The sequence below is a fragment of the Zonotrichia albicollis genome, chromosome 7, assembly GCF_047830755.1.
Source record: "Zonotrichia albicollis isolate bZonAlb1 chromosome 7, bZonAlb1.hap1, whole genome shotgun sequence".
Classification (NCBI taxonomy): Eukaryota; Metazoa; Chordata; class Aves; order Passeriformes; family Passerellidae; genus Zonotrichia; species Zonotrichia albicollis.
In genome coordinates this window covers 21,507,736-21,528,685 of record NC_133825.1, presented here as the reverse complement: position 1 = coordinate 21,528,685, position 20,950 = coordinate 21,507,736, and the positions used below count along the sequence as shown (strand labels likewise).

General features: G+C 40.5%; 1 protein-coding gene across 6 annotated transcripts in view; it reads left to right on the top strand.

Annotated features, from left to right (window-relative positions):
• Nucleotides 1-20,950, top strand: part of ARID5B (AT-rich interaction domain 5B) — a 145,654-nt gene that overhangs the window by 114,045 nt on the left and 10,659 nt on the right. For 5 of the 6 annotated variants that reach the window (XM_074544601.1, XM_074544599.1, XM_074544602.1 and 2 more), the window contains 2 exons: nt 2,294-2,346; nt 9,211-9,308. In XM_074544601.1, the coding sequence (XP_074400702.1) occupies nt 2,294-2,346; nt 9,211-9,308 (151 nt within the window). The remainder of the gene's footprint in view (nt 1-2,293; nt 2,347-9,210; nt 9,309-20,950) is intronic. The other variant, XM_074544600.1, reaches the window with a different exon arrangement.

The window sequence follows — 20,950 nt, the reverse complement described above, 5'->3', positions numbered from 1 at the left end:
TTGGCTTCTCTGGAGAAAGCAATTGCACACAAAGCCTGTTTTAAAGCCTTATGGATGGGGAGGGACCATGTTTATCTCTACACATTTTCCAGTCCAGGCATTTCACTGTCTTATGCCTAGATTTGCATCTCTTCCTTCTGGGGTAGTTGCTGCCGGATATTTATAGGTTTAAATCCGCTGATTATGACTAGAAATAGGCATGTTGAAAACTCTCTAGTTTTCTGTTTTGTAAATCTGCAGCGTCTGTAATGCCTTTCTTCTGAGTTAATAATATGACGTATCTTTATTGTGCCCAGATGTTCTTTATGAAAGGACAAATATTAAAGGAAGACATTTAAAGGTGGTCAAGAAAGGCACAAAAGGGATCATATTTTTAAGCCCCAAAATGTGTTTCTAGTTAATAAATTACTGACTTTGGAGAATAAAACCAGACTGAATCTGCTTAATACAGAATGCAGTCTTGAGAATTGCTTTGGCATGTACAGTTTGTAGTGCCACAATCTGTAAATTAATTGTATGTGGAGAAGATACAGTTGAAACTGAATTTTGCATAAATATTGCAGCACAATGTAGATCTTTCACAGTTTCCAACAAAAGCTGTAAATGGGGGAATTTCTCCTCCTTATCTATAGATTGAATGATGCTTTATTTCCTTAAAGGGAAAACGCCATGGATTGAAATATTATTTACTCTAATTTATCTCCTAGATTAAAACCATGTGTTATTTTGATGAAGAATGTCAAACCTGTATGTTTTACATAACAATTTACATACCTAATAGCAATTGGCACTGATTGCAACAGGCCTCCAGCAGCCATTATAAACTTATATAACTCAGAATGATTACAGTGTTTGTCTGAAAACTGGCTGCTTGAAATGGGAGTAAAATTAATGTACTATGAACAGCTTCGTTGCATTATGCATTGATTCAGATTAAATCAAGGCCTAAGCAAAGCTCTTGATAGCTTTGAAGCTCTACAAGGTTCAATGAGGCTTTCAGAACATTTTGTGTTGAAGAAATTTTTTATTTCTCCCCCACCCCCCCATATTATTCTGCATTCCATCAAGCATGGAGACAGGGTGGGCTCAAAAGACAAGCTAAAGTATTATTTCTAAAGTTGCCCACTGTGGGTAGGGCCTGCTGCTAACATTTAGCTGAAATACATTGAAACTTGCCTGACATTCATTATGAAGTAGGGGCCTGATCCGGCAAGTACTTAAATACCAAAAGTATGCCGAGAAAAGCAGAAATGTTTGCAAGATGGGGCTCTGTATTTGTCCAGCAAGGCTTGTGCAAACATTGCCAATATAAACAGGTTGTTGGGAAGAGGCAGAACGTACAGTACAGCAGAGCATCCCCCCATGGAGAAGGAGATCCCATTCTCCATGGTCTGCAGCGTTACTGCTGACCTCAAGTATTTGTAATGTGTCTGTGGGGAATCACTGGTGGTGGAATTGTGCACACACCTTTGATAGGACTGACATGGATTTTTCTTCTAACAATTAAATTAGCTAAAATAAAAATTAAAATTAAATTAAATAAAATAGACACCAGCAAGCAGTGACCCCATGGGACAGGGGGCCAGGATGAAAAGCATGTGAGAGGAGAGTAGTTCTGCAGGAAATAACAACTCTCTCCCAACACGTCTTTTGAATTGAGTTGCCTCTGTGCTCTGACCCCACAGGCACAGGCAAGGCACAACCAGCCACAGCACAATTATTCCAGTAATGCTCATTCGTGCTCCATCTGGGTTCATTCACGCAGGCCCGCTAGAACGCAGCTTATTGTTCATTGATTATGGAGCCCATTATCTGAGCTGCAGTAAATATTGGATATTGTCTAATCAATAGGCCTGCTCTGTGAGCCAGTGTGTGGGGCTTGCTTGCTTGCTAATGAAACCGGTATTAAACAAATAATTAAAAGTAACATTCTTCCCAGTGAGTAATTTTTATTATCAAAGTTATGGAAACATGCTATAGTCGTTATACCGTGTTTCTTATCAGCAAAGTCAAATGAGCCCATTACCTTTGTCTCAGTGTATTTTTCCAGTCCTGTTAAGGAATTTCTAAGTGTGTTCTCTTATATGTAATTAAAAATATATATAGTATGGGCTAATATTTACTCTTCAGATTATGTAAATACCTCTTTGGAAAATGTTTCACAGGAGCTTTTTCAGGGACTGTGAGCTTTTTTTTCTCTATTTTTCTTTTTTTAAAACTGTTTAATTTACATTTCTTTGAAATATGTTGGCTAATGCAATGCTTATCTAAATACTTATTGTCCCTCTAACAGTTAACCTTTGGACTATGTTTCAAGCTGCTCAAAAACTGGGAGGATATGAAACAGTAAGTGTTTAAGTAACTTAAATGAAATAATTGTGCAATCTAACTTTTCCCTGTTAGAAAAAAAATGTGAAAGCAAACAATCATTTGCTGCATTTTAGACTAGCTGTACTCATTGTGGGTTTATTGGGCCATTTTTGGAAATGGTCCCAATTAGTTCCAGATCTGGCAAAATTGTAAACTTGTCGTAAAAACTCCAAGTGGAAAACATATGTAACTCTTCTCTGTCAAGGAAATTAGTTAGGTCTGTAATTTTTTCCCATGTTGAGAAAGGGCTATTATTGTACAACAAGCCAAGATTGCATAAAAGAAATTTCACTTGGCAACATCCCTGACATCTGTTCATGTCTAATATGGGAAATGTATTAAAGGCTTTCAAAAGTAATCAGCGTTGTCCATTAAGGAATAGTATGCTGCAAAATCTTCTCTTATTCCAAGTGTAAAAGATCTTTATTAGACAAGGGTCAGTATCACATAAACAGGAAGTTATCAAAGTAATTCAGAAAAGTCTCTGACACTTTTTATCAGCTAACCATATCTGACGAGAGCGGTTTATTTTTAGCTCACAGGAAAATTTGATGGCCACGGATTTTACAGCATGTATTTTGAACCAATAAAATATTAGAGCAACAAACTCAGATTAAAATCTTGAAATGAGAAGAAAGAGCCGCATTAATACGGCACATCGAGATGACATCTGTAATAAAAAAACAATTGACATAGGAAGATGTCGTCACTGGAAATATTTTCTTCGCACACAATGATCAGATTAAGTTGTTCAGTTCCTGCCACAGTTAGATGAAAGAAATTATTTTTGCTTTGTTTATGAAGTAATCTGGGACATATCTGTTCTGTAGAGAAATGACAAGAAGAAATGCTCTATCAAGAAACTGAAAGTCATTTGAACCAAAATGCAGAACTCACTGTTTTCCTTCCTTGCAATAAAGCACATTGCTCTGTACATCAGCAGCCTGGGCTGATTAGCATGGGTGTGCCTGGGATTTTGTAAAACGTGAAATCTAACATTCTTTAAAAAAATATATGCTTGATTTGGCTTTTACTGTTGCTCTATCTTTCATTAATCAGCACATACCATGCTTATGTACAGGGGTGTGTGTAGGCGTGCTCATGGCTATGTATGAATGAATAGCTACCATAGATAGATCGTTACAGCAATTATGAGCAGTAATTGCTCCAGTTGTAAAGTGCAACGAAAATGAGGGCTGAAATCTTGAACTTGATCCAGAGCACCAGGGAAGGCCAGGAGGGAGATTGAAGGGAAAGTGGCATGTTCAGAGTGCTCAGGAAGGCAAGCAATTTTGACAGCAATGTTTCAGGTTTGCTTGAGGGGACTGGGTACAGAAGCAGGGAAGCCAAAGTGGTGGTGCTGGAGAGGCCTGAGTTTTAGTGCCAGAGGGAGAGGGATGGATTTACACGAGCTGGGGCAGGTGAGCCTCTATACCTGAGGGAGAGCAAGAAAAGAATTGTGAATTTGTGACCGCAAGGCCACAGAACCTGGTTTGAGAAAGGTGACAGGATCAGAGAGGAAGGATCACATACATGAGGATGTCAGGCAGAGTAGCTTCAGTCCACACTTCACTAAAGCTCCTGTCCTTTTCTCAGTGACAGATCTTCTCTGTTGTTCAGGGGCATTTGTCACCTTGAATGAAACTGTACCAGCAGTGCTTATTCTTCATAGAGAGTAAACTAAGCAATTGCTCCCTATTCAGTGAATGGCAAGGCAAGCACAGCTCACACCCTCTGACATTGCCATGAGCCCAGCTTTCTTTGGAGAGTGACTGTGTCTGAAATGATGGGCCTGTCCTGTTTCTATGATGTGAGTGGCATCTGTGCTCTTTGCAGGCAAGCTGAAGTTGGGAGGACTGTTGTGATGCAATTTAAGTTGTATATGGAGCATGAGGTTTCCTGACCTCGTTCTCTTCTGTTAACAGTCTCATCCTCAATATGGATCTGCCTTTGATTTAAATTCCCCGAGTATCATATTGATTGCTGTTGCAATACTTTGACCTGTGCACACCCTGGGATTTATTATTTTATGGCCAGTTGATATGCATTGAGTTTGCCAACTGCATTAGTTTGTATATAGTTTATAATGGCAAACCCTGCTGAGAAGCTTTTGTGTTTTATTTGTTTCATTTTTCACAAGTCAGTGGATGGTAGGGGTGACATGGACCTCAGTTATTAGTTCTAGGATCTTAGGCAGGTCTACTTAGATGCAGAAATTTCAAGTGAGCGCTTTAATTCAATGTTGAGCACAATCCAGCACTCTTGTACACGGTGCCACCATCTATTGATGAGGAGAAGTTGTGGAGTGCAATGGCTTTGTCAAACCTGCCCTGCTTAATATGCATTTATCTCTATGGCCCCTTCTATCTGACTTGAGCAAACCATTACAAGGGCTTCATCATGTTTAATTGGTTTTAAAATTTCACAGGTTTCTGGTTTGAGCATTGAGATAGAAATAGGTCTTTTCTCTTGGAAGTATTGTAAAGAAAATGATATTTAAAAGTAGATATTTGACTTCAACATGTGACAGCCATTTTATGAGCAGGAAATAGATAAAAGATTGCTTAAAATGACATGTGGAAACTTAAAGTAGTCAGATGACAATTTTTTAAGCAGGGTAGAAACCTTCCCAGTTAAAGCAGTTGCAAACTTTACATCCTTTTATTTGGCAGAACAGTTATAGTCTACCCATTTTTAATTTTATCCACTGCATTGTTCACTTTGTTCATATATACATGTTTTGATGCAGTCTAAAAAACATTATTGAGAAACAAGCATGGATCATCTGTGGTGTTTTTCAGCTTCTGCACAGATTCACAGAAGATTTTTGTGATATTTTTGAGTCCTGTCCTGTCAGTTAAGGATCTAAAAGTGACTGAGAACAGGCAGGAATTGGATTTGAGATGCAGAGAACTTCCTTAGCCATCTGACTTTCCCCCTGGGGGAATGGATCCAGTGAGGCTTGACAGAGAGCATTACCTTTGTATATGGGATATACATACAGGATATCTAATAGTGTCAAGTCATGATCGTGTGTCATATTTAAGTGCTCTCCATTTCAAATCCTTAAGAGTGTCATTTCTCCTCCATTTGATTACTAATTCTTAGTTGTCATCTATAACTGTGTAATACCACACTCCCTTGTAGTTGTTGTTGAACAAGGCTTAACAAAAACAGCAATCCATACAAACTGGTTTAAGACTTTAACAGATGAAGCTGTCTGTTTGTAGTTGGTGGAATCATATTTCTCTTAAACAAAGATATGTGAGATGAGCATCTTTGTTACTAATAAAAGGAGAGTGCATTGGAAAGCACTCTCTATAGCAGACCTTCACAGTATGAATGATTTAAAATGTCCCCAAATCACTGGATGAAATATGAGACAATGCCATGTTGTAGGGGGCTCAGCTGCAGTGGCATTTAACAGCCATTGCCTGGAATTTTCTCAGTCCCCCTAAGTCAAGTGAGTAAAAGGTGCAGAAGCTCATAGATGGGAAACTTCCAGGACTTTCCTAAAGAGTTGTCCTTGGCAAATTAGGAAGTAGCATTTTTTTCCTTTTGAGCCAACATAAAAGGAGTGCCTTGGCATGTTTGCAGAAGGCTGTGCTGCTGAATGGACTCTACCTGGAGATGTCTTAGAAAGATAAAGGATAAAAAGAAAATTAGGTGGAGCTTAACCTTCGGTATGTAGCAGCTTAGATTTTGCCAAAGGTCAGTGTGATCCCATTTAGCTGTTGCCTCCTGGAAGCAACAATGAAGTGCTTTAATTTTTAAAAATTAGTGATTGACGCATACATCAGTCCTGTGTCTGGGCAGGCCCGATGAAACTGGTATATCAGTGGAATGCAAAGCTAACTGGGTTTGTTTCATACAGAACTAATTCCCAGAGCTCTGAAGAGAGCTGTGAACATCATGTGCCATGACCAGAAAATCCCCCATTATGTTTGCAGCAGGAAATAAGCAAGAAGCCTTTCACAAGGAAGGGAGCTGGGAGGTAGGATTGCAGTGTAGAAGACCTTAAGATTTCTCAAAGCAGAAGACACCATTAAAAGCATGTTTGTAAACAGCCTTCTGCTTTAATAGATAAGATCATTGCTTTTATATGTGGTTGTTTTTTTGGGTTTTTTTTGACTACCACTCACTGCATAATACTGTGCTTATAGGAACCAGATCAGATCTGCTCTTACATCCCTAGTCAGGCCAGTCTCTTTGCTTAACTCAGATTTCTCTTGGTTGGGGAAGATTTCACAGAGGTTTTCAAAGGTGCTGGCAAGAACTTGTATGAGAAAGGCCCTCAGTTTGCACATGGTCAGTAGGAACATCCAGCTTGAGCAGTCCTGCATGACAAGAGTGCACTTTCCTCAGTGAAGCATTTTGTTCAGATTGTTTAAGGATGTAATTAATCAGTTCCTTTAGTCCTTTGAAGTTTATTAAGCATAAAAAATAAACTTTCCAGAGCAGGGCAAAACTCAACCCCAGGCTTTGTTAGAATAACAATTGTTTCAGGGAATGTCAAATTTAAACTCCCTCTGTGGGAGGGCACAACTCAGTTAATTGCCAAGGAGCTCTGGTCCATTGCAGATGTAGAATTGGATAGAACTGGGCAAATGTTTGTGAAAATACTATTATTCTAAATAGCTTAGAATAAAGAGACACAAAAAACGATCCATGGACTTCAAAGGGATTCACTTTTACCCTTAGTTATGTTTACTGGTGTTCCAGCTTGAGTATCAGCTCTTGAGTCAGCTCATGATAAATGAGACTAAGGCTCTGAAGCTCTCCTTTTGAAAATGGAGACTGTGCTTCTCAATTACATCAAGATGATTATAAGGTGGACTTACAGTAGTCCTCCTGCTAACTAATCCTTGGTTTCATTTCAAGTTTCTGCTCAGCATCACTGTTGTTAGCCAAGGTTTCAGGTCCTGATAGCCTTGCAAGCCCAGTGAGGTTGTGCTTGTCAGAGGGCCAGAGCACAGACCCCAGAGCAGCTTTGTGCACCTTCATTCCCCCATCTGTGATCCTGCCAGAGGTTTGCTTGCAGGAGTCCTCAAGGGATCTGTGAATTGTTGGGAGTTCCAAGAAGGCAAGGGCTGGCTGGCCACACTCCTGAGGAGTGGCGGAGTGTGGGAGGCAGGACCAGAGGTAGCTTCCCATCCGGGCATTCCTCCACAGCAGGATACCTGGTCCAACTCTCATTTGACTTTTTGGGTGGCATAAGGAGCATCCATTTGTATTCTCAGGATGTGATGTTCTTTATGGCTCAATAGGAACTCTGGTTTTTCAAGCACTTTAGTAGTAATAATAATAAGAGTGGGTAGCCTGGGGAAGGGACAGCATAAGAACTGAAACAAAACAGACTTAGTATGAACCTTATCATCAGATAAATGTATGATTTGTATTTAAACAACTTACTTGTGTGGAATTTATCCTTGAAGTGCTTGAATCCTTGTGCTGGTAGTCTTTGGGTTTATTATGAAAGACAGGAAATAAAATTAGTGAATGAAATCAGTTCATTTAGCTTTATGTAAGGTTTAAGATGAAACACCTTTTTTTTTTTTTTTTTTTTCCCCAAAGTATCTATAGGTGTAAACTATGCTTAAGTGCTAATAGTGAATTAAAGCTACTGCTGTTTTTTGGAGAACTCTGCAAACAATAAATTTGAAGAAATTGTAACGTTATCAAGTGATAAGACTCCAGCCATGCTTTTGGCTTTAGTGAATAATTTCTGCAAAGGAAGGATTTTCCCTTTCTATTGAGCGAAACAGAAATATCTCTTACCCTGTAATATTTAATGATGGTAGCTATCTCCTCTTGTTTAGATTGAAATTACAGGCCTCAGATTGCAAGTTGTAATATTTGTTCTCTTCTGATTGCTGCCTTTAGCTCCTCAGTAAATGCCATTGACTGCTCTGTGGGTAACTCCAAAGAAGCCTCCAGGGCTGAATATATTAAAATCCATGGCATTCCACAGCAAATGACAAAATTCTCCCCAAATTGCCCCCACCAGTTTTCTACTGGCTTTCTTTATGAGCTGCAGGCAAACAAGGGTGATCTGTTGTGCTTGTCCTATTCCTTTTTCTCTTCCTGTTTTAAATATAGCAGAATATATAAAATAATGAAGTGGTATTCAGAAACAATCCTTTTGCCAGGTCTTCCATCTGTTATTCTGTGTAATCCTAATTTCTGTACAAAAAAACCCAGAACCATGGTATGCAATTCAATATGTTACAAGATGTTTATTTTCATCAGCACGGTCCAATAAAGTACACAGCTCAAATATTAACATTGGAGTACGTTAAGATTTCAGTACTATTTGATCTGTATATTTTACAGATATAAATGGATAAAAATAAACAGCTTGTAACATACATAGTTACGGACTATGCTTTTGTGGATTTACAGAATTCTGTGGTGTATTTGGGTTTTGCAGCAGATTTATTTTCTCTAATTCAGTTAAAATAACTATGTAATCATTATTTGTGCTGAATATGGTTTGAGCTTCATTTTCATAATTCACTGTGGGATTTGTCTGCATAACTTCTGATAGTTAATGACCCTGTATTGATTGAGATGCTTTTGTGAGTCTATATTGCTTGTGACTTGATAATGAATCAGTTAGATCACTCCATTTTAGAGAGAAAGAAAATAGACATAGTGTTAACTTACAAAAAAAAAAATACACCCAAAGCTCTGTGTACTCTATATATTCTGTAGGGGCTTTTATAGTGCTCGTAGTACATGCTGTTCTGAAAGTGTCATATGTGCATTTGTTGTTGTGAAGTCAAATGCTGTAGAATCTGTAAAGATGCAAGATTAAATTTTCCATTGCCATTTTTACAGATAACAGCCCGTCGACAATGGAAACATATTTATGATGAATTAGGTGGTAACCCTGGAAGCACAAGTGCTGCTACATGTACTCGCAGACATTATGAAAGGTAAGATAACAAATCTGAAATGCTTGTTTAATAATGAAAAAATTAATTTGGAAAGCCTTCAAAGCATTTTATAAGGAATTAGAGAAAAGGACAGAGAGTCGTCTTAAGATTTAGTAAATAGTTCCCCAACAGTTTAGTCAGATAATCCATTGTGATTTAAACCAGAGTGTCTGTCTCCAGTGACTAAGTAAATAAAAAAAGCATCTGATTTTTCTTTGGTATAGATCTTAATTTTTGCAACAGCTTTTCAGTTAAAGAAGCTGAAAAATTGAGGAAAACATACTCGAGGAAAAATAAGAAACAGCAGCTAATTGATGAAAATGCTTGTCTTCTATAATTTTTTAGGAATACCAATTAAGCAGATTGTGGTTTTGATCAAAATAATGGGGTGGCCCATAGTGCAGGGTGCTGTTAGTGTTGTAGGTCATGCCGAGCGTTGCATTCCTCTTCTTCATGGCATTCCTTCCCTCCTCCCTGCCTGCGAGCTGCTGCCAAACACTCTTTCTCTGCAGCCATTGTTGCTGGTCAGAACTGTTGAATTCTTATTCTTCCCATGTAGATAATAACTTCCAGGGCTTGTGAAGCCAGAACACATTGAATAAAATACTGGAGCTGGAATGTTGTTTTGATTTGGTTTTTAGAAACAACTGTTGGGGCTTTTTATTTTCTTTTATCTTTTTTTTCTTCTTTTTTTCTTGTTGAGTTTTTTTTTTTTTTTTTTTTTCTCTTAGACAAGCAAATGTGAATAAAACTCAGCAATTTTCGGCTCAGATAGGTAAAATTCAGTCTCTTGTTCTTGGGCATAAACAAGTCATTTGCTGGGCTCAGGAAGAGATTGTACTTGCCTGTGCAGAAGGTGGCACAGCAGAGCTGTGTTCAGTGGGCACTTTCTCTCCTTATCTTAGTGCCAGATGTGTCAGCCTCTCAAAGAGTCATACTGCCATCCTCATGGAGGGTTGGGCATTTGATGATGCTCATTTACAGGTGACATGTCCCCCAGAAGGCCTTGGGTGCACAGAGGAGTTGCATGTAATGATTGCCATTATAAAATGTTAGAAGCTTTCTGGAGTTTGAGCCAAGCAGCAGAGTGAAGTGAGTGAGTTGCTGTGCATGTCAGATGGGGTTTTTCCCTGCCTTCATGTTGCAGACAAACGTTATAGATTGTTTTATTGACTCATCAGATTGTGGATATTCAGCTCTTCCACCCCCATCATTACAGTCTTGAGAGTCTCAGCTTCCTCTTGCACCCAAGCCAGCTGATGGGTTTCCAACTGGCAATGTGGCTTTTCCCTTGCCAGATGTTCTGTGGGGGATGTTATTTGACAGAGGAGACCCGAGCACACATGAGCATTAGGTCTCTGTGGGTTTGGGCTGCAGAGGGAGCCTTGCTGAAGCCCTGGAGTCACTGAGAGAGCACATCTCTTGTAGCTGGGGAAAACTAAATGAGCCATTCACAAATACTCCATAAACCCCTTTCTCTCTCTTCTGCTTTCCTGATTATGTTCATTGCTGGTGGTTTGGGTGTTTTTTATGTGTAAAAGCTTTGTATTGCACTCCCATGCATAGAGACTTGTGTGTGACTGACTCAGCAGTTACTTGGGTATGCTCTGAAGTGCCACAAAACCCATTGTGCTGTCTGGAAAACCTGAACAGTCCTGATGCCTTCCAAATTGAAAAGCCTTTCCAGGCTACCCAAAAGCAGTTCTGCTTGACTTGATCTGGTCTGAGGAAAGTGTCTTCTAGTTTATGGTTAGATTGGTCTTAATACACTGAAGAACTCAAATCTGAGTTCATGGATGCCAGTCTATCATGTAGTTCTGTATAAAGTCTGATATGAGGCAGCACCTAATTTTCCACATCCCTGGCAGGCTATCAAAAGATGGCATTTGGAGCAAAAAATCGTTCAGGACTTTGAGGTTAGCCCTGAGCTTACCTAAAATGTTCTTCACTAAATCCCTTCTGAAAAACCAAAACACTTATACAAAAAACCTTAGTAACTCATCCAGTCTCTACTTTTCTAGTGTTAGATGTTCTTTTTCCTTTCACTACAGGAAAGCTGTATGAAGCCTCAGACTTGAAAAAAAGTAAATGAAATTGTCATGGTTTGTTTCAGCTGGTAATTCTAACTACAGCACCTGTAAATGTAATGCTCATTTATAGGCAAAGTGCTCAGATGACATTTAATCTAAAACTAGAACTGTAGTGCAGGAATACACACGCTCATGATTCAGGACACACATACATTTTCAAACTTGAAACTGTACAGCTAAAGTGGAAATTGAATTATCTGGAAAGCAAATGCTGAGTAAATCTCCTGATTTTTCCTTTCTGAATCCCATTGTCCCTTCCTTGCTTACTGAAGGCAGAACAGGCAGTTCCCAGACTTCACTGGCCCTGCTGCTGTTTGACTTAACCTTGCCATTCATCTCTACAACTGAATCTCAAGGGCATCCATGTTGTGTTAACCAGCTCTCTCCCAGGAGGAGTTACTGGCTGTGTCCATCAGCTTTAGCATGTCAAGACTGTTCAGGTGGCAGCCACCTTTCAGTGACATCCTTGGGATGCTGAGGAGTGGAATGGTACATATGTCCCAATTCAGGCATTGCCATCCCTCCTTCCTGCCCTCTCCTGTTCTCCTTTGCAAGGTGGAGTTTCACACACAATTTCAAAGGCTGAAAAGAGAGAGACGGAAAAAAAAAACCATTAACAACAATCAACCAATCAACCAACCAACAAAACCCAAACACAACCACTGGAGAGGGCAAAATTGTCTCTTTGTCTACCAAATCCAATGAAGAAATACTGCTTTCTGTAAAGGTGTTTATAACCTCTGCAAAGCTACCATGTGGCTGCAGATTCATGGTACAGCGGATGGCAAAAGCTGGAACAAAGCCAGATTTTAAGGTTTTGGGGAATGTGTTGCTCTGCACCCTGATGTTTGGAGCAGGATTTGTGGTGGTAGCTGCTGGTGTGCTATATGTAGGTAGAGTGCTTCAGTTGGGGCGGTGTTTTCTTTGTTTCCCTGGTAAAAGGGATAGAAAGGTTTTGTGTGCGTTTTCAGCTGATTCATTTATCATTAATACAGTTCCTGTTTCCAGTAACTGTTTTCATTTTAAAATAAGGCAAGGCTGCCAATGTTTCAGTAAGTGTTATATTATATATTCGTTAGACAACTTCTGTTTTATTAATGAGTATAATAATGAAAGTGCAGGTTTCTGAGTAGAAGCAATGAGTGTTTTTATTTAAAGCATAGCAGGCATCATATAATGCCAATGAATACGTTATTGTCACTGTAGGCATGGCTGGTCTAGACCTGCCTCTGATTGGGTTATTCCAAATAGGCCCAAGCACTTCATAAAAATGTCTTTGTCAGCCTAGTTTTCCTTCCAAACCTATTCATCTCTGTCAGTTTTTAATATTAGTACCAGGCTCTTGGCTATAGTCCATTAGTACTGTACTTAATTGCTCATGTTACAGATGATTACCAATATAAAAAGCATTAATGTTTTCCCATCATGGGACTGTTGCTCTGTGCACGACTTGGACCGTACAGAGCTTATAAGGTGTTGTTGTTTTGGTCGTTACTGTCTTCATTAGTGTTCCTCTAATGATCTTTCACCATCACAGAGAGGCAGAGGTGTGTGGTTGGTGTAGCTGATTCAGCCTGCAGCGTTCCCTTGAACCTCTCAGAGCCCTTGTCAGTACCCTGCATCTCTGTCTCGCTTATCGAGAAACCCTCAGAAACGGCTCCTTTTCTGCGAAGCACTCTGCCCCGTGCTGTCTTCCCCTAATAATGCAGATGTGGTTTTCACATGCAGGGTTTGAGGTTTCTTTTCGCTTTTACACAAAACACATGATTGGCAGCTTTGACTTTCTGGTGTGAGCAGTAGGCTGTTTTCTGCAGTGCTGATGACGTTGTTGTTGGGGATTTTTTGTAAACACTACACCAGTGCTCCCCCCTTCCCCCCAAAAAAGAACCAAACCAAAAAACCCAGCCTGCTCGTTGGCAAGGTATAAAAAGTTCCTAATAAAATACATTGAACAAAACAGAAATATTCGTAATTACCTGTTGGGGCCTTTTTCTGTCTCCAAGCCTGGCTGTGATTCATCTTGGTTTCCTCCAGAGCAAGTCCCATGCGTGGGCTGTGCACAAACACACATGGGCTGGGGGACTGTGCTGTGCAGGGCATGCAGTAGCTCTCCTTGGCTTCTCTGGTGGACAGACATGTTGGGAAGCATGATGGCAGGCAGCTGCAGGGTACCACAAACCTGTGGCTTCTGGCCTCTTTGGGTGCTGCAGGAGGCTGGGCTCCCTTGGGATCTCCAGAAGGATGGACCTAGAGAGCCCCATGGCCCAAGTCCTGCTCTTCAGCAGCATGTCTCCTGTGCTGGCCCTCACAAGTTACTAGCATTTCAAAAACCAGTTTGTCCTGGGCAGACACAGATGGAGAGGGATTTATTAGACCTTGCACCCTTACTAAATTAAGGCAGCTGAGTGGGAAAGTATTCTGCAGAGATACAGCCACCTGGAACTTAAGGAGGAGAGAGGTGAGATGGGTTGTGTTTCTTCACAATGGGGTGGCAGGTGGCTGTGCCCACACTTTGGACAATGACCTGCAGAGGGTTTTATTCTGACTGTGCATGTGGCCCCTGGGTACTTGCACATCTACCAGGGGGCTAACTTCAGGAGATACAGTGTCTTGTACAGTTCAGAGCCTATTCTGCCATTTTTCTTTCTAAATCTATCACATAAAAATTATATATGATCACAAACACAAGGCAGGTCAAAATAGGTCCCTTGCACAGTTTCCCTTTAACAGCCATAAAGTCTGTCTACCCGGAGGATATTGTGCAGTAATTCAATATGCAGGAGAGCCCTGTGTTCCATGCAAATGCTGTTTGGTTTTCTAAAGGGTTTGGATAACTTTCATAACGTGTAAGCATTTCAGTGGAATTTTGCAGGAAATAACAGCCAGTCGTTAGAGGGAACAAAAAGTAGGGGGCTAGTGTAGCATCTGCATGAAATTGCTTATGGTTATCTTTTTATACACATTGTAATTAATAGAAGGTTTTGATTTACACTGTTAAGTGTGAAAACATCCCCAGGCAAAAATTAATCAAATGTTATGTCATGCTGTAAACTACAACTAGCTCTTTGTTTGACTGAAAAAAAACTTGCCAAGCAACAGTTTTCTCTCCTTGTTTTATTTTTGTCTTCACCCCACTTCCCTGCCCCCCTCACACTTCAGCTGGTCCCAGACTCCCAGAAAACTTCACAAGTTGCAAATTGTCTCCATAGTTTTCCATCAAGCACAAATTTAAGCCTGAAGATAGATGAGGTGTCTCAGTTCTCTCTTTATTTTCCTAGGTTTTTGGTTTGGGTTTGTTTTTTTTTTTTCTTTTTGATAAATAACAAGAGGTTTCTACTTATGATTTTCTGCCCTCAGGGCTTTATCATTAAGATTAAATAACTGTACTCTCAAGCATACCACTGAACAAACATCTTTTCAATTATGTGAGTAACAGATGCTTTAACAAAGGAACTATTGAACATTCAGAAAGCTTCCCCCCTCCCCAAAATTTAAAAAGTATCAGATGACAGAGGAATGTAATTGTTTACCATTAAAACAGATCCCTAGCTGTCCTTTTAAAACATCTGAGAACATGCTTTTTTTTTTCAAAATTTCTGGGGTTTAAGCCTCAGCAACTTTGAGTGGCCATTGCTAGAGTCAGCAGGAGTCCTTGAGTGCAAAGTGCTGGACAGTCGGGCAGTGCCTTTAAGTGCCTGCAAGCAGATGATCTCTCTCCTGGTGGGGAATTGTTTTCCCACCTACATCCTTCCTTTCACCCAGGAGTTTGTCCCAGCAGAACTGAGGCATGCTGAATGCTGCCCAGTGCTGCTGGGGGCATTGTCACCCTTGCCAGGCGCGCCCACCATGCACGTGTGCCTTGGCACTGACTGGGTGCCCAGAGCCTGGGGGTGCCAGCAGTCCAGCTTGGAGTCAGTGTCACCCATGGCAATCTCATTCCTTGACGTGCAGGAGTAGGAGCAGGGGACAAGCCCCTTTTCCCTGCTGGGAGCTGAGTAGCCCCAGGAGAGTGCTGCACAGTGAGAGGTGTGCCATTCTCTGTTGCAGGAGCAGCACCCATGAGTAAGCACCAAGATCTTGTCCCTCAGACTGCCCAGCAATGCTGGGAATCTCCACCTTGTACTTTAGGATTCTGTTAAAATGAAAGAGAATGCCCATAGTTTGTTCAGCTTTTTGCAATATAGATGTAATTTAGAGCTCCCAGGAAGGGTCAGCAGGATTTTGGAGTCCTGCCAGGAGACCTGAACCCCACAGACAATGCAAAATGGCATCTGTAAGCTTGTTCTGAGCCTAGGGACCAAGCATTGCAGGGACTCCATGGACCTACCAAACAAAATGCATGTCTGCCTTCAGATGCAGAAATGGTGACTATGGCCAAACAGAGTCTTGTAGTGGTTTTGGTACAGTGATCTTGGGAAGTTGCTGTGTGTCCACCACCCTTCCTTTGACTCGTTTCCATGCTGTAAATCTGTGCCAAAGGCAGAAGACTGGAGTTGTTCATCTCCCCCTGCTGAGCCCTAGGATCAGGAGTGCCTGAGCTTGCCTCGCTGGGCTGTGCAGTTAAATCAACAGCTGTGTTTGTAATGTCACTAATTTCCAGTTTACTTAAAAAGAAGTGTCTTTGAATTCTCTTAGAGCAGTGCTGTTCCCACCTTTCAGCAGTAAGCCATTCTCATTACCCACCAGCACTCCCAGTGGGCTGTGAGGAAAGTTGTTGTTGAAAGGATGAAAGAGCCATTTCTTTAAGGAAGGAAAGTTCTTTGGAAAGAAAATTGAACTCCAGCATATTTTGTCTTTGCTGATATAATACATGCCAGTTTTGTACTTCAGACAAATGCAAATAAAGCCATTGCTATTGTGTTCTGCACAAAGGCACGTGAGGCTTGCTTTCATAACCCCTGCATTGTACAATGCAATCCAGGGAAAGCAGACTTCAGGAACACACTGCTTCATTTCCTGAATGTATTTTATATTCCCATTTTGGAAAACAAGCTGAGACCTTAAAGTTTGGGTTATTCCTCTCCCCTCTTTGCTGGGAATGTGTCACTGGTGCCCAGCAGAGCTGCCTCCTGCCCCTGGTTATCCCCACCAACTGATTGTCACTGAAGGTTTCCCTTCAACGTTGTTTCCCTTGCCTGCACTGGACCAGTGCTCGAAGATTTATTCTTTTGAAAAGCAACAGCGTAAAAAAGACAAGACTTCTCTTGGGATCAGAGCTCAGGCATTCCTCCTGGTCCCTTAAAACAGCTGAATGTTTTGCCACTGACTTTCTAGGGGAAAAGAATCAGGTTTCTCTCACTGAGGTTACTGATAGGGGCCCATTTTCACCACAGGGGCTGTCCCAGCCCTGCACTCAGACCCTGTGGCTGCAGGGGCTGTGGGCAGCTCTGCCCAGCTGCTGTGAGGACATCCTGGAGCAGATGGGTGCCCTCTTGGACTGAACAAACTGGTTGTCTTGCCCCCCAGCTCTGGTAGTGCCTGCAGAGGAAGGAGTTGGAGCCGCCCTAGCCTTATGTGCTCAGGAGAAAAGAGTTATCCAAATTCCTACCACTAAAGAGACCTATTGCCTGTCCCTTTTCAGCATTTTTGAAGCTCTAACAGCTTAATGTTCTCATGATTTACATTAGCATCTAATCCTTGCATAATCTCACTAATCCCTTGGCCCCAAGATATCCATTGGCAGTGAGTTCCACGGGTTAACTGGTTGCAGTATTCATTTGGTGGAGCAAATTTAAATCATTTTTCATTTCTGTTGCAATTAGCCTCCTTAACCTGGCCAAGGATGCGAATGGGGCAACATCTCCCAAGGAGTGGACTTTGGTATTTAAGGCTTTCCAAAATTACTCTTGTGGCTGAGAGACTCCAATGCATCCTATTTTGTGTTGGGCTTGGATCCCTGGAGAAAGGACAGTGATCTCAATGGGAGACATGCTGAAACATTTTATTCTGCCAGAAAGAAAACAAAAATAAACACTGAAACGGCGATACAAAAAAAAAATTTGTAGGGGTTGTGCTGAGTTGCCTCCTTCCCTCCATCACCCTGTGTGTCCTGGGCATATGGTTCCTCCCCAGCCCAGAGCCCTGTCATATCCATACACAGTAGGGAGAATTAAAGAGGAAACTGGCAGCCTTAACGTTTAATTTCCTTCCTCTTTCTGGGCTGGTCAGATCCTTTGCATTATTGTAACTATTTTTTTTATCATGCCTATAAATAGATGTGCTCTCATGTGTCCTGTGAAGCAGAGTCAGGCCAAAAAAGTCATTCATTCTGCATAATCAATACATGTAGTGGTTACTGGCTCAGATGAGAACTTGTACTGTTAGTTCTGTAGCTGGGAAAAAAAATGTTGACTAATAAAGATTAAGGGCTTTTTTTTTTTCCTTTTTATGAAATGCTAATGATGAAGACATGTTTGATATACTGTGAAATACATTTCTCTAATGTGAAGTTTCTGCTTTTTGTTGGGAAAGAGATTTAGTCCCTGGAGGATTTTAGAATTTGTAAATATAAAATTATCTGCTTCAGTGTTTTTTAAAAAAAGGTTGGCAGAAAGCCAGCTTACTTACATTACTGTAATAGATTTGCTGACCTCTGACATCTGCTGCAGAGAAGTACATTGAATTTTTCATAATATCAGATGATGCAGATCTAAAAACTCGGTACACTGCACCATTATTTAATTCAGGACTTACTAAAGGAAAATCTTTTTTTAATAGCAGTTTATACGTGATTAAACTTAATATTGCCGATTGTAATAAATCAGGATTAGTATAGTACTGATTTGTTAATCTAACTTGTATTGATTTTAAGTTGCCTTTATTTAAAAAAAAAAAAAAACAGAAAAAAAAAGGAAAAAGACTGGCTTTTCACAGTGACTGAATTTAATAAGAAGCCCTGTGATAGCAAAGACTCCCCTACTGTTTCTGCTCTTGGCTGGAAAATGTTATTCTTGTATTATTCCAGGAAAAAAAAAAAAACCTCATGCTGCTAAAAATCTGCTGCCTGTGGAAAGATTTTTTTAATACACTAGTGCTTACATATTCTATTTATGTTAATTGACTTATAAATAATACATTTTATTAATGTTAATATTGGAATCTTGATCATGATAAAGACCCTTTTATTTGGTCTTCTCGCAGGCTTTACAAGTAAATATTCTTTAGACCACAAAATATTCCCCCTCTTTTCCTTTTTTATGAATACTTTTAGACTTCCCCCCCTGTCGGGAAGTACAGCCACAGTTCAAAGCGACTGAAAACATAATTGTTGTTTCCAACACGCGATACATTTGAGGTATCTGGATCCAGTTTTTTGGACGTTGTCTTTACCTCTCCTTGCGCAAAGATTGATTAAATCTTACCTGCACTGCAAATATTTGACCAAGAAAAAAATATCTTGTGCTGGTTTCAGACATGTCACATTCTGCTAAACTATTTGGCTAACAGCAGATCGCATTCTTCCGGTGTTGGGCAATATTGACCTTAAATTGGCTAAGCCGGCTGCTTTCATGGCATGTGAGCCGGCTGCTTACATGTTGAGAGAGCTGTATTAGCTTTATTACTCCTGCGCTATAAAAACTTCTAATAATCAAATGATAAGATCATATCCTGTGGGTAATTGTGTTGTACCATGACAGGATAACTGAAAAAACATTCAGTGAAAATTGCAACCGACGGAAATCTCTACGTGAAGAGGCAATTGCTGCTGTTGCTGGGCTCAGTGCTGCTCCCTGGGGTCTCGCAGCCCGCGTTCCTGCCCGGCTCCTCGCCAGCCGCCCCCCAGCGCCACCTCGGCCGGCACTCCTTTGAAACGAGGAGGGGAAAATCCTAGAACAAGCCATCCTTGTGTTTTGACTCAGTTTTACCTTAGTCATGCCGCCTCCCCGATACACGAAACATTTAATTCCAGATTTCCTGCCACTGGCTCCAGGCCACTGACCGGCTATGTGAAATGTATTTTTACTGCTGTCGGCCTGCCAACTGCTGAGCTCAGTGAAAAATAACTAAAATGAAAACCTTGTACTCCCACATGAACCCTTAAGATCAGAAAAGGAAATTTAAGCCACGGTTACTAATTAGCACCCAGGCTAATGAGTTCTGGTGAGGTGCAGGAGGAGGAGGAGTTTGGGTCCCGCGTTACCCTACAAGGCTCAGCGGAGAGCACGCGAGCAGTGATTAATCATGTTGGCCCGGGCCTTGCTCCTGGCCCAGCCATAGCCACTGGGTTAATCCCTCGGCATCTTCCAGGGAAGGGCTCATTCCTGGGGCTGGGAGCATCTCTGTGCCCCATGAGGCACCGGACAGCGGCTGAAACCTTTATGGATGGAATATGTAGATTTTTAATGGGCGATGCGTTCCCATGGAAACAAAACAAAGTCAAACACTCCCCTCGCAGTGCTAACAATTACTGTAATAAAATGTGTTTTTATTAAAAGCGACTTTAAATACTTAACACATGGCAGAGCAGCCTCGGCACTGCCCTTGTGAAACCCAACCTTGCCTGTAAGTGAAGTCCAAAGTGCTTTGTGCAGCATGGAGAGGAATTCGGTGTTTTCACCAATATTTGAGCTTTGCAAATGAAATGTAGCAGCCTCAAGTATGAACAGGATTATTTTTTTCTTCTTCTGCTTAGTTATGCTTTTTTTATATAAACATTACCTGTAATATTACAGTGGGAAGCAGGTATTTGGCAACTACGTATTATTTTGCTAAGTTTGCATAGAGGGAGCAGTTTCCAGTTTTAGCAGCTGTAACATGTTTAAACTCAGTTTGTAATGGGATCTGAAGATGAATATTCCCTGTGGGCTCTGCTTAGCTTCATTACTGGAGCCCTGCCAAATTCAGGGCTAGAAAGTATTATTCACGCCTCTTTGCACATACCGTGTCAGAGCATGCTCAGTTAATGAATTTTGTTTCTAATATAGCATAAATTAGGTTTATATTTTAACATAATTTATGTTGTATTTTATTAAAATGTAAAATATTATGATCACGAGCAATCTAATTCTGCTCTCTTAAGCCCAAACTGTGTTTGAACATCTAAGTATGTAAATCAAAATTGCATGCTTAGAAACTGATTCTAGGATAACAAACGAATATCTGAACCAAAGAGGTTTCTGCCTTGGAGTCTTAGATTAAAGATAATTAAGGATTCCTGGTATTTGAGTAGATCTATGTTGTTTATAAGCAAAGTACATTTTCTTCACAGAGTCAACTTGTCTTTTTTTTTTAACAGATTATGTTTGCTGTATTAATGTTCATATTTTTAAAGTCTGAGTCTTATATTAATCCCACAGTGAGTCATTAATCATACTAAAATGCATTATAAAAACTTTAATCACTGAAGTTGAAACTGAGATTGTAATGCAATCCATCCCTTTTAATTATATCAGTTATTTTTCCTTTCAGATCAAGAATTGCAAAGGGAAAACAGAGAGATTAAAACTCAGTGTGTTTGATGCTTTCAGGGGAGAATATTTTTTTGTTTGTGTTTCTTCCTTGTGTTTTTAAAGCAATTTCGTGCACTTTGTGGCAGACAGCTCCACAGTGTAG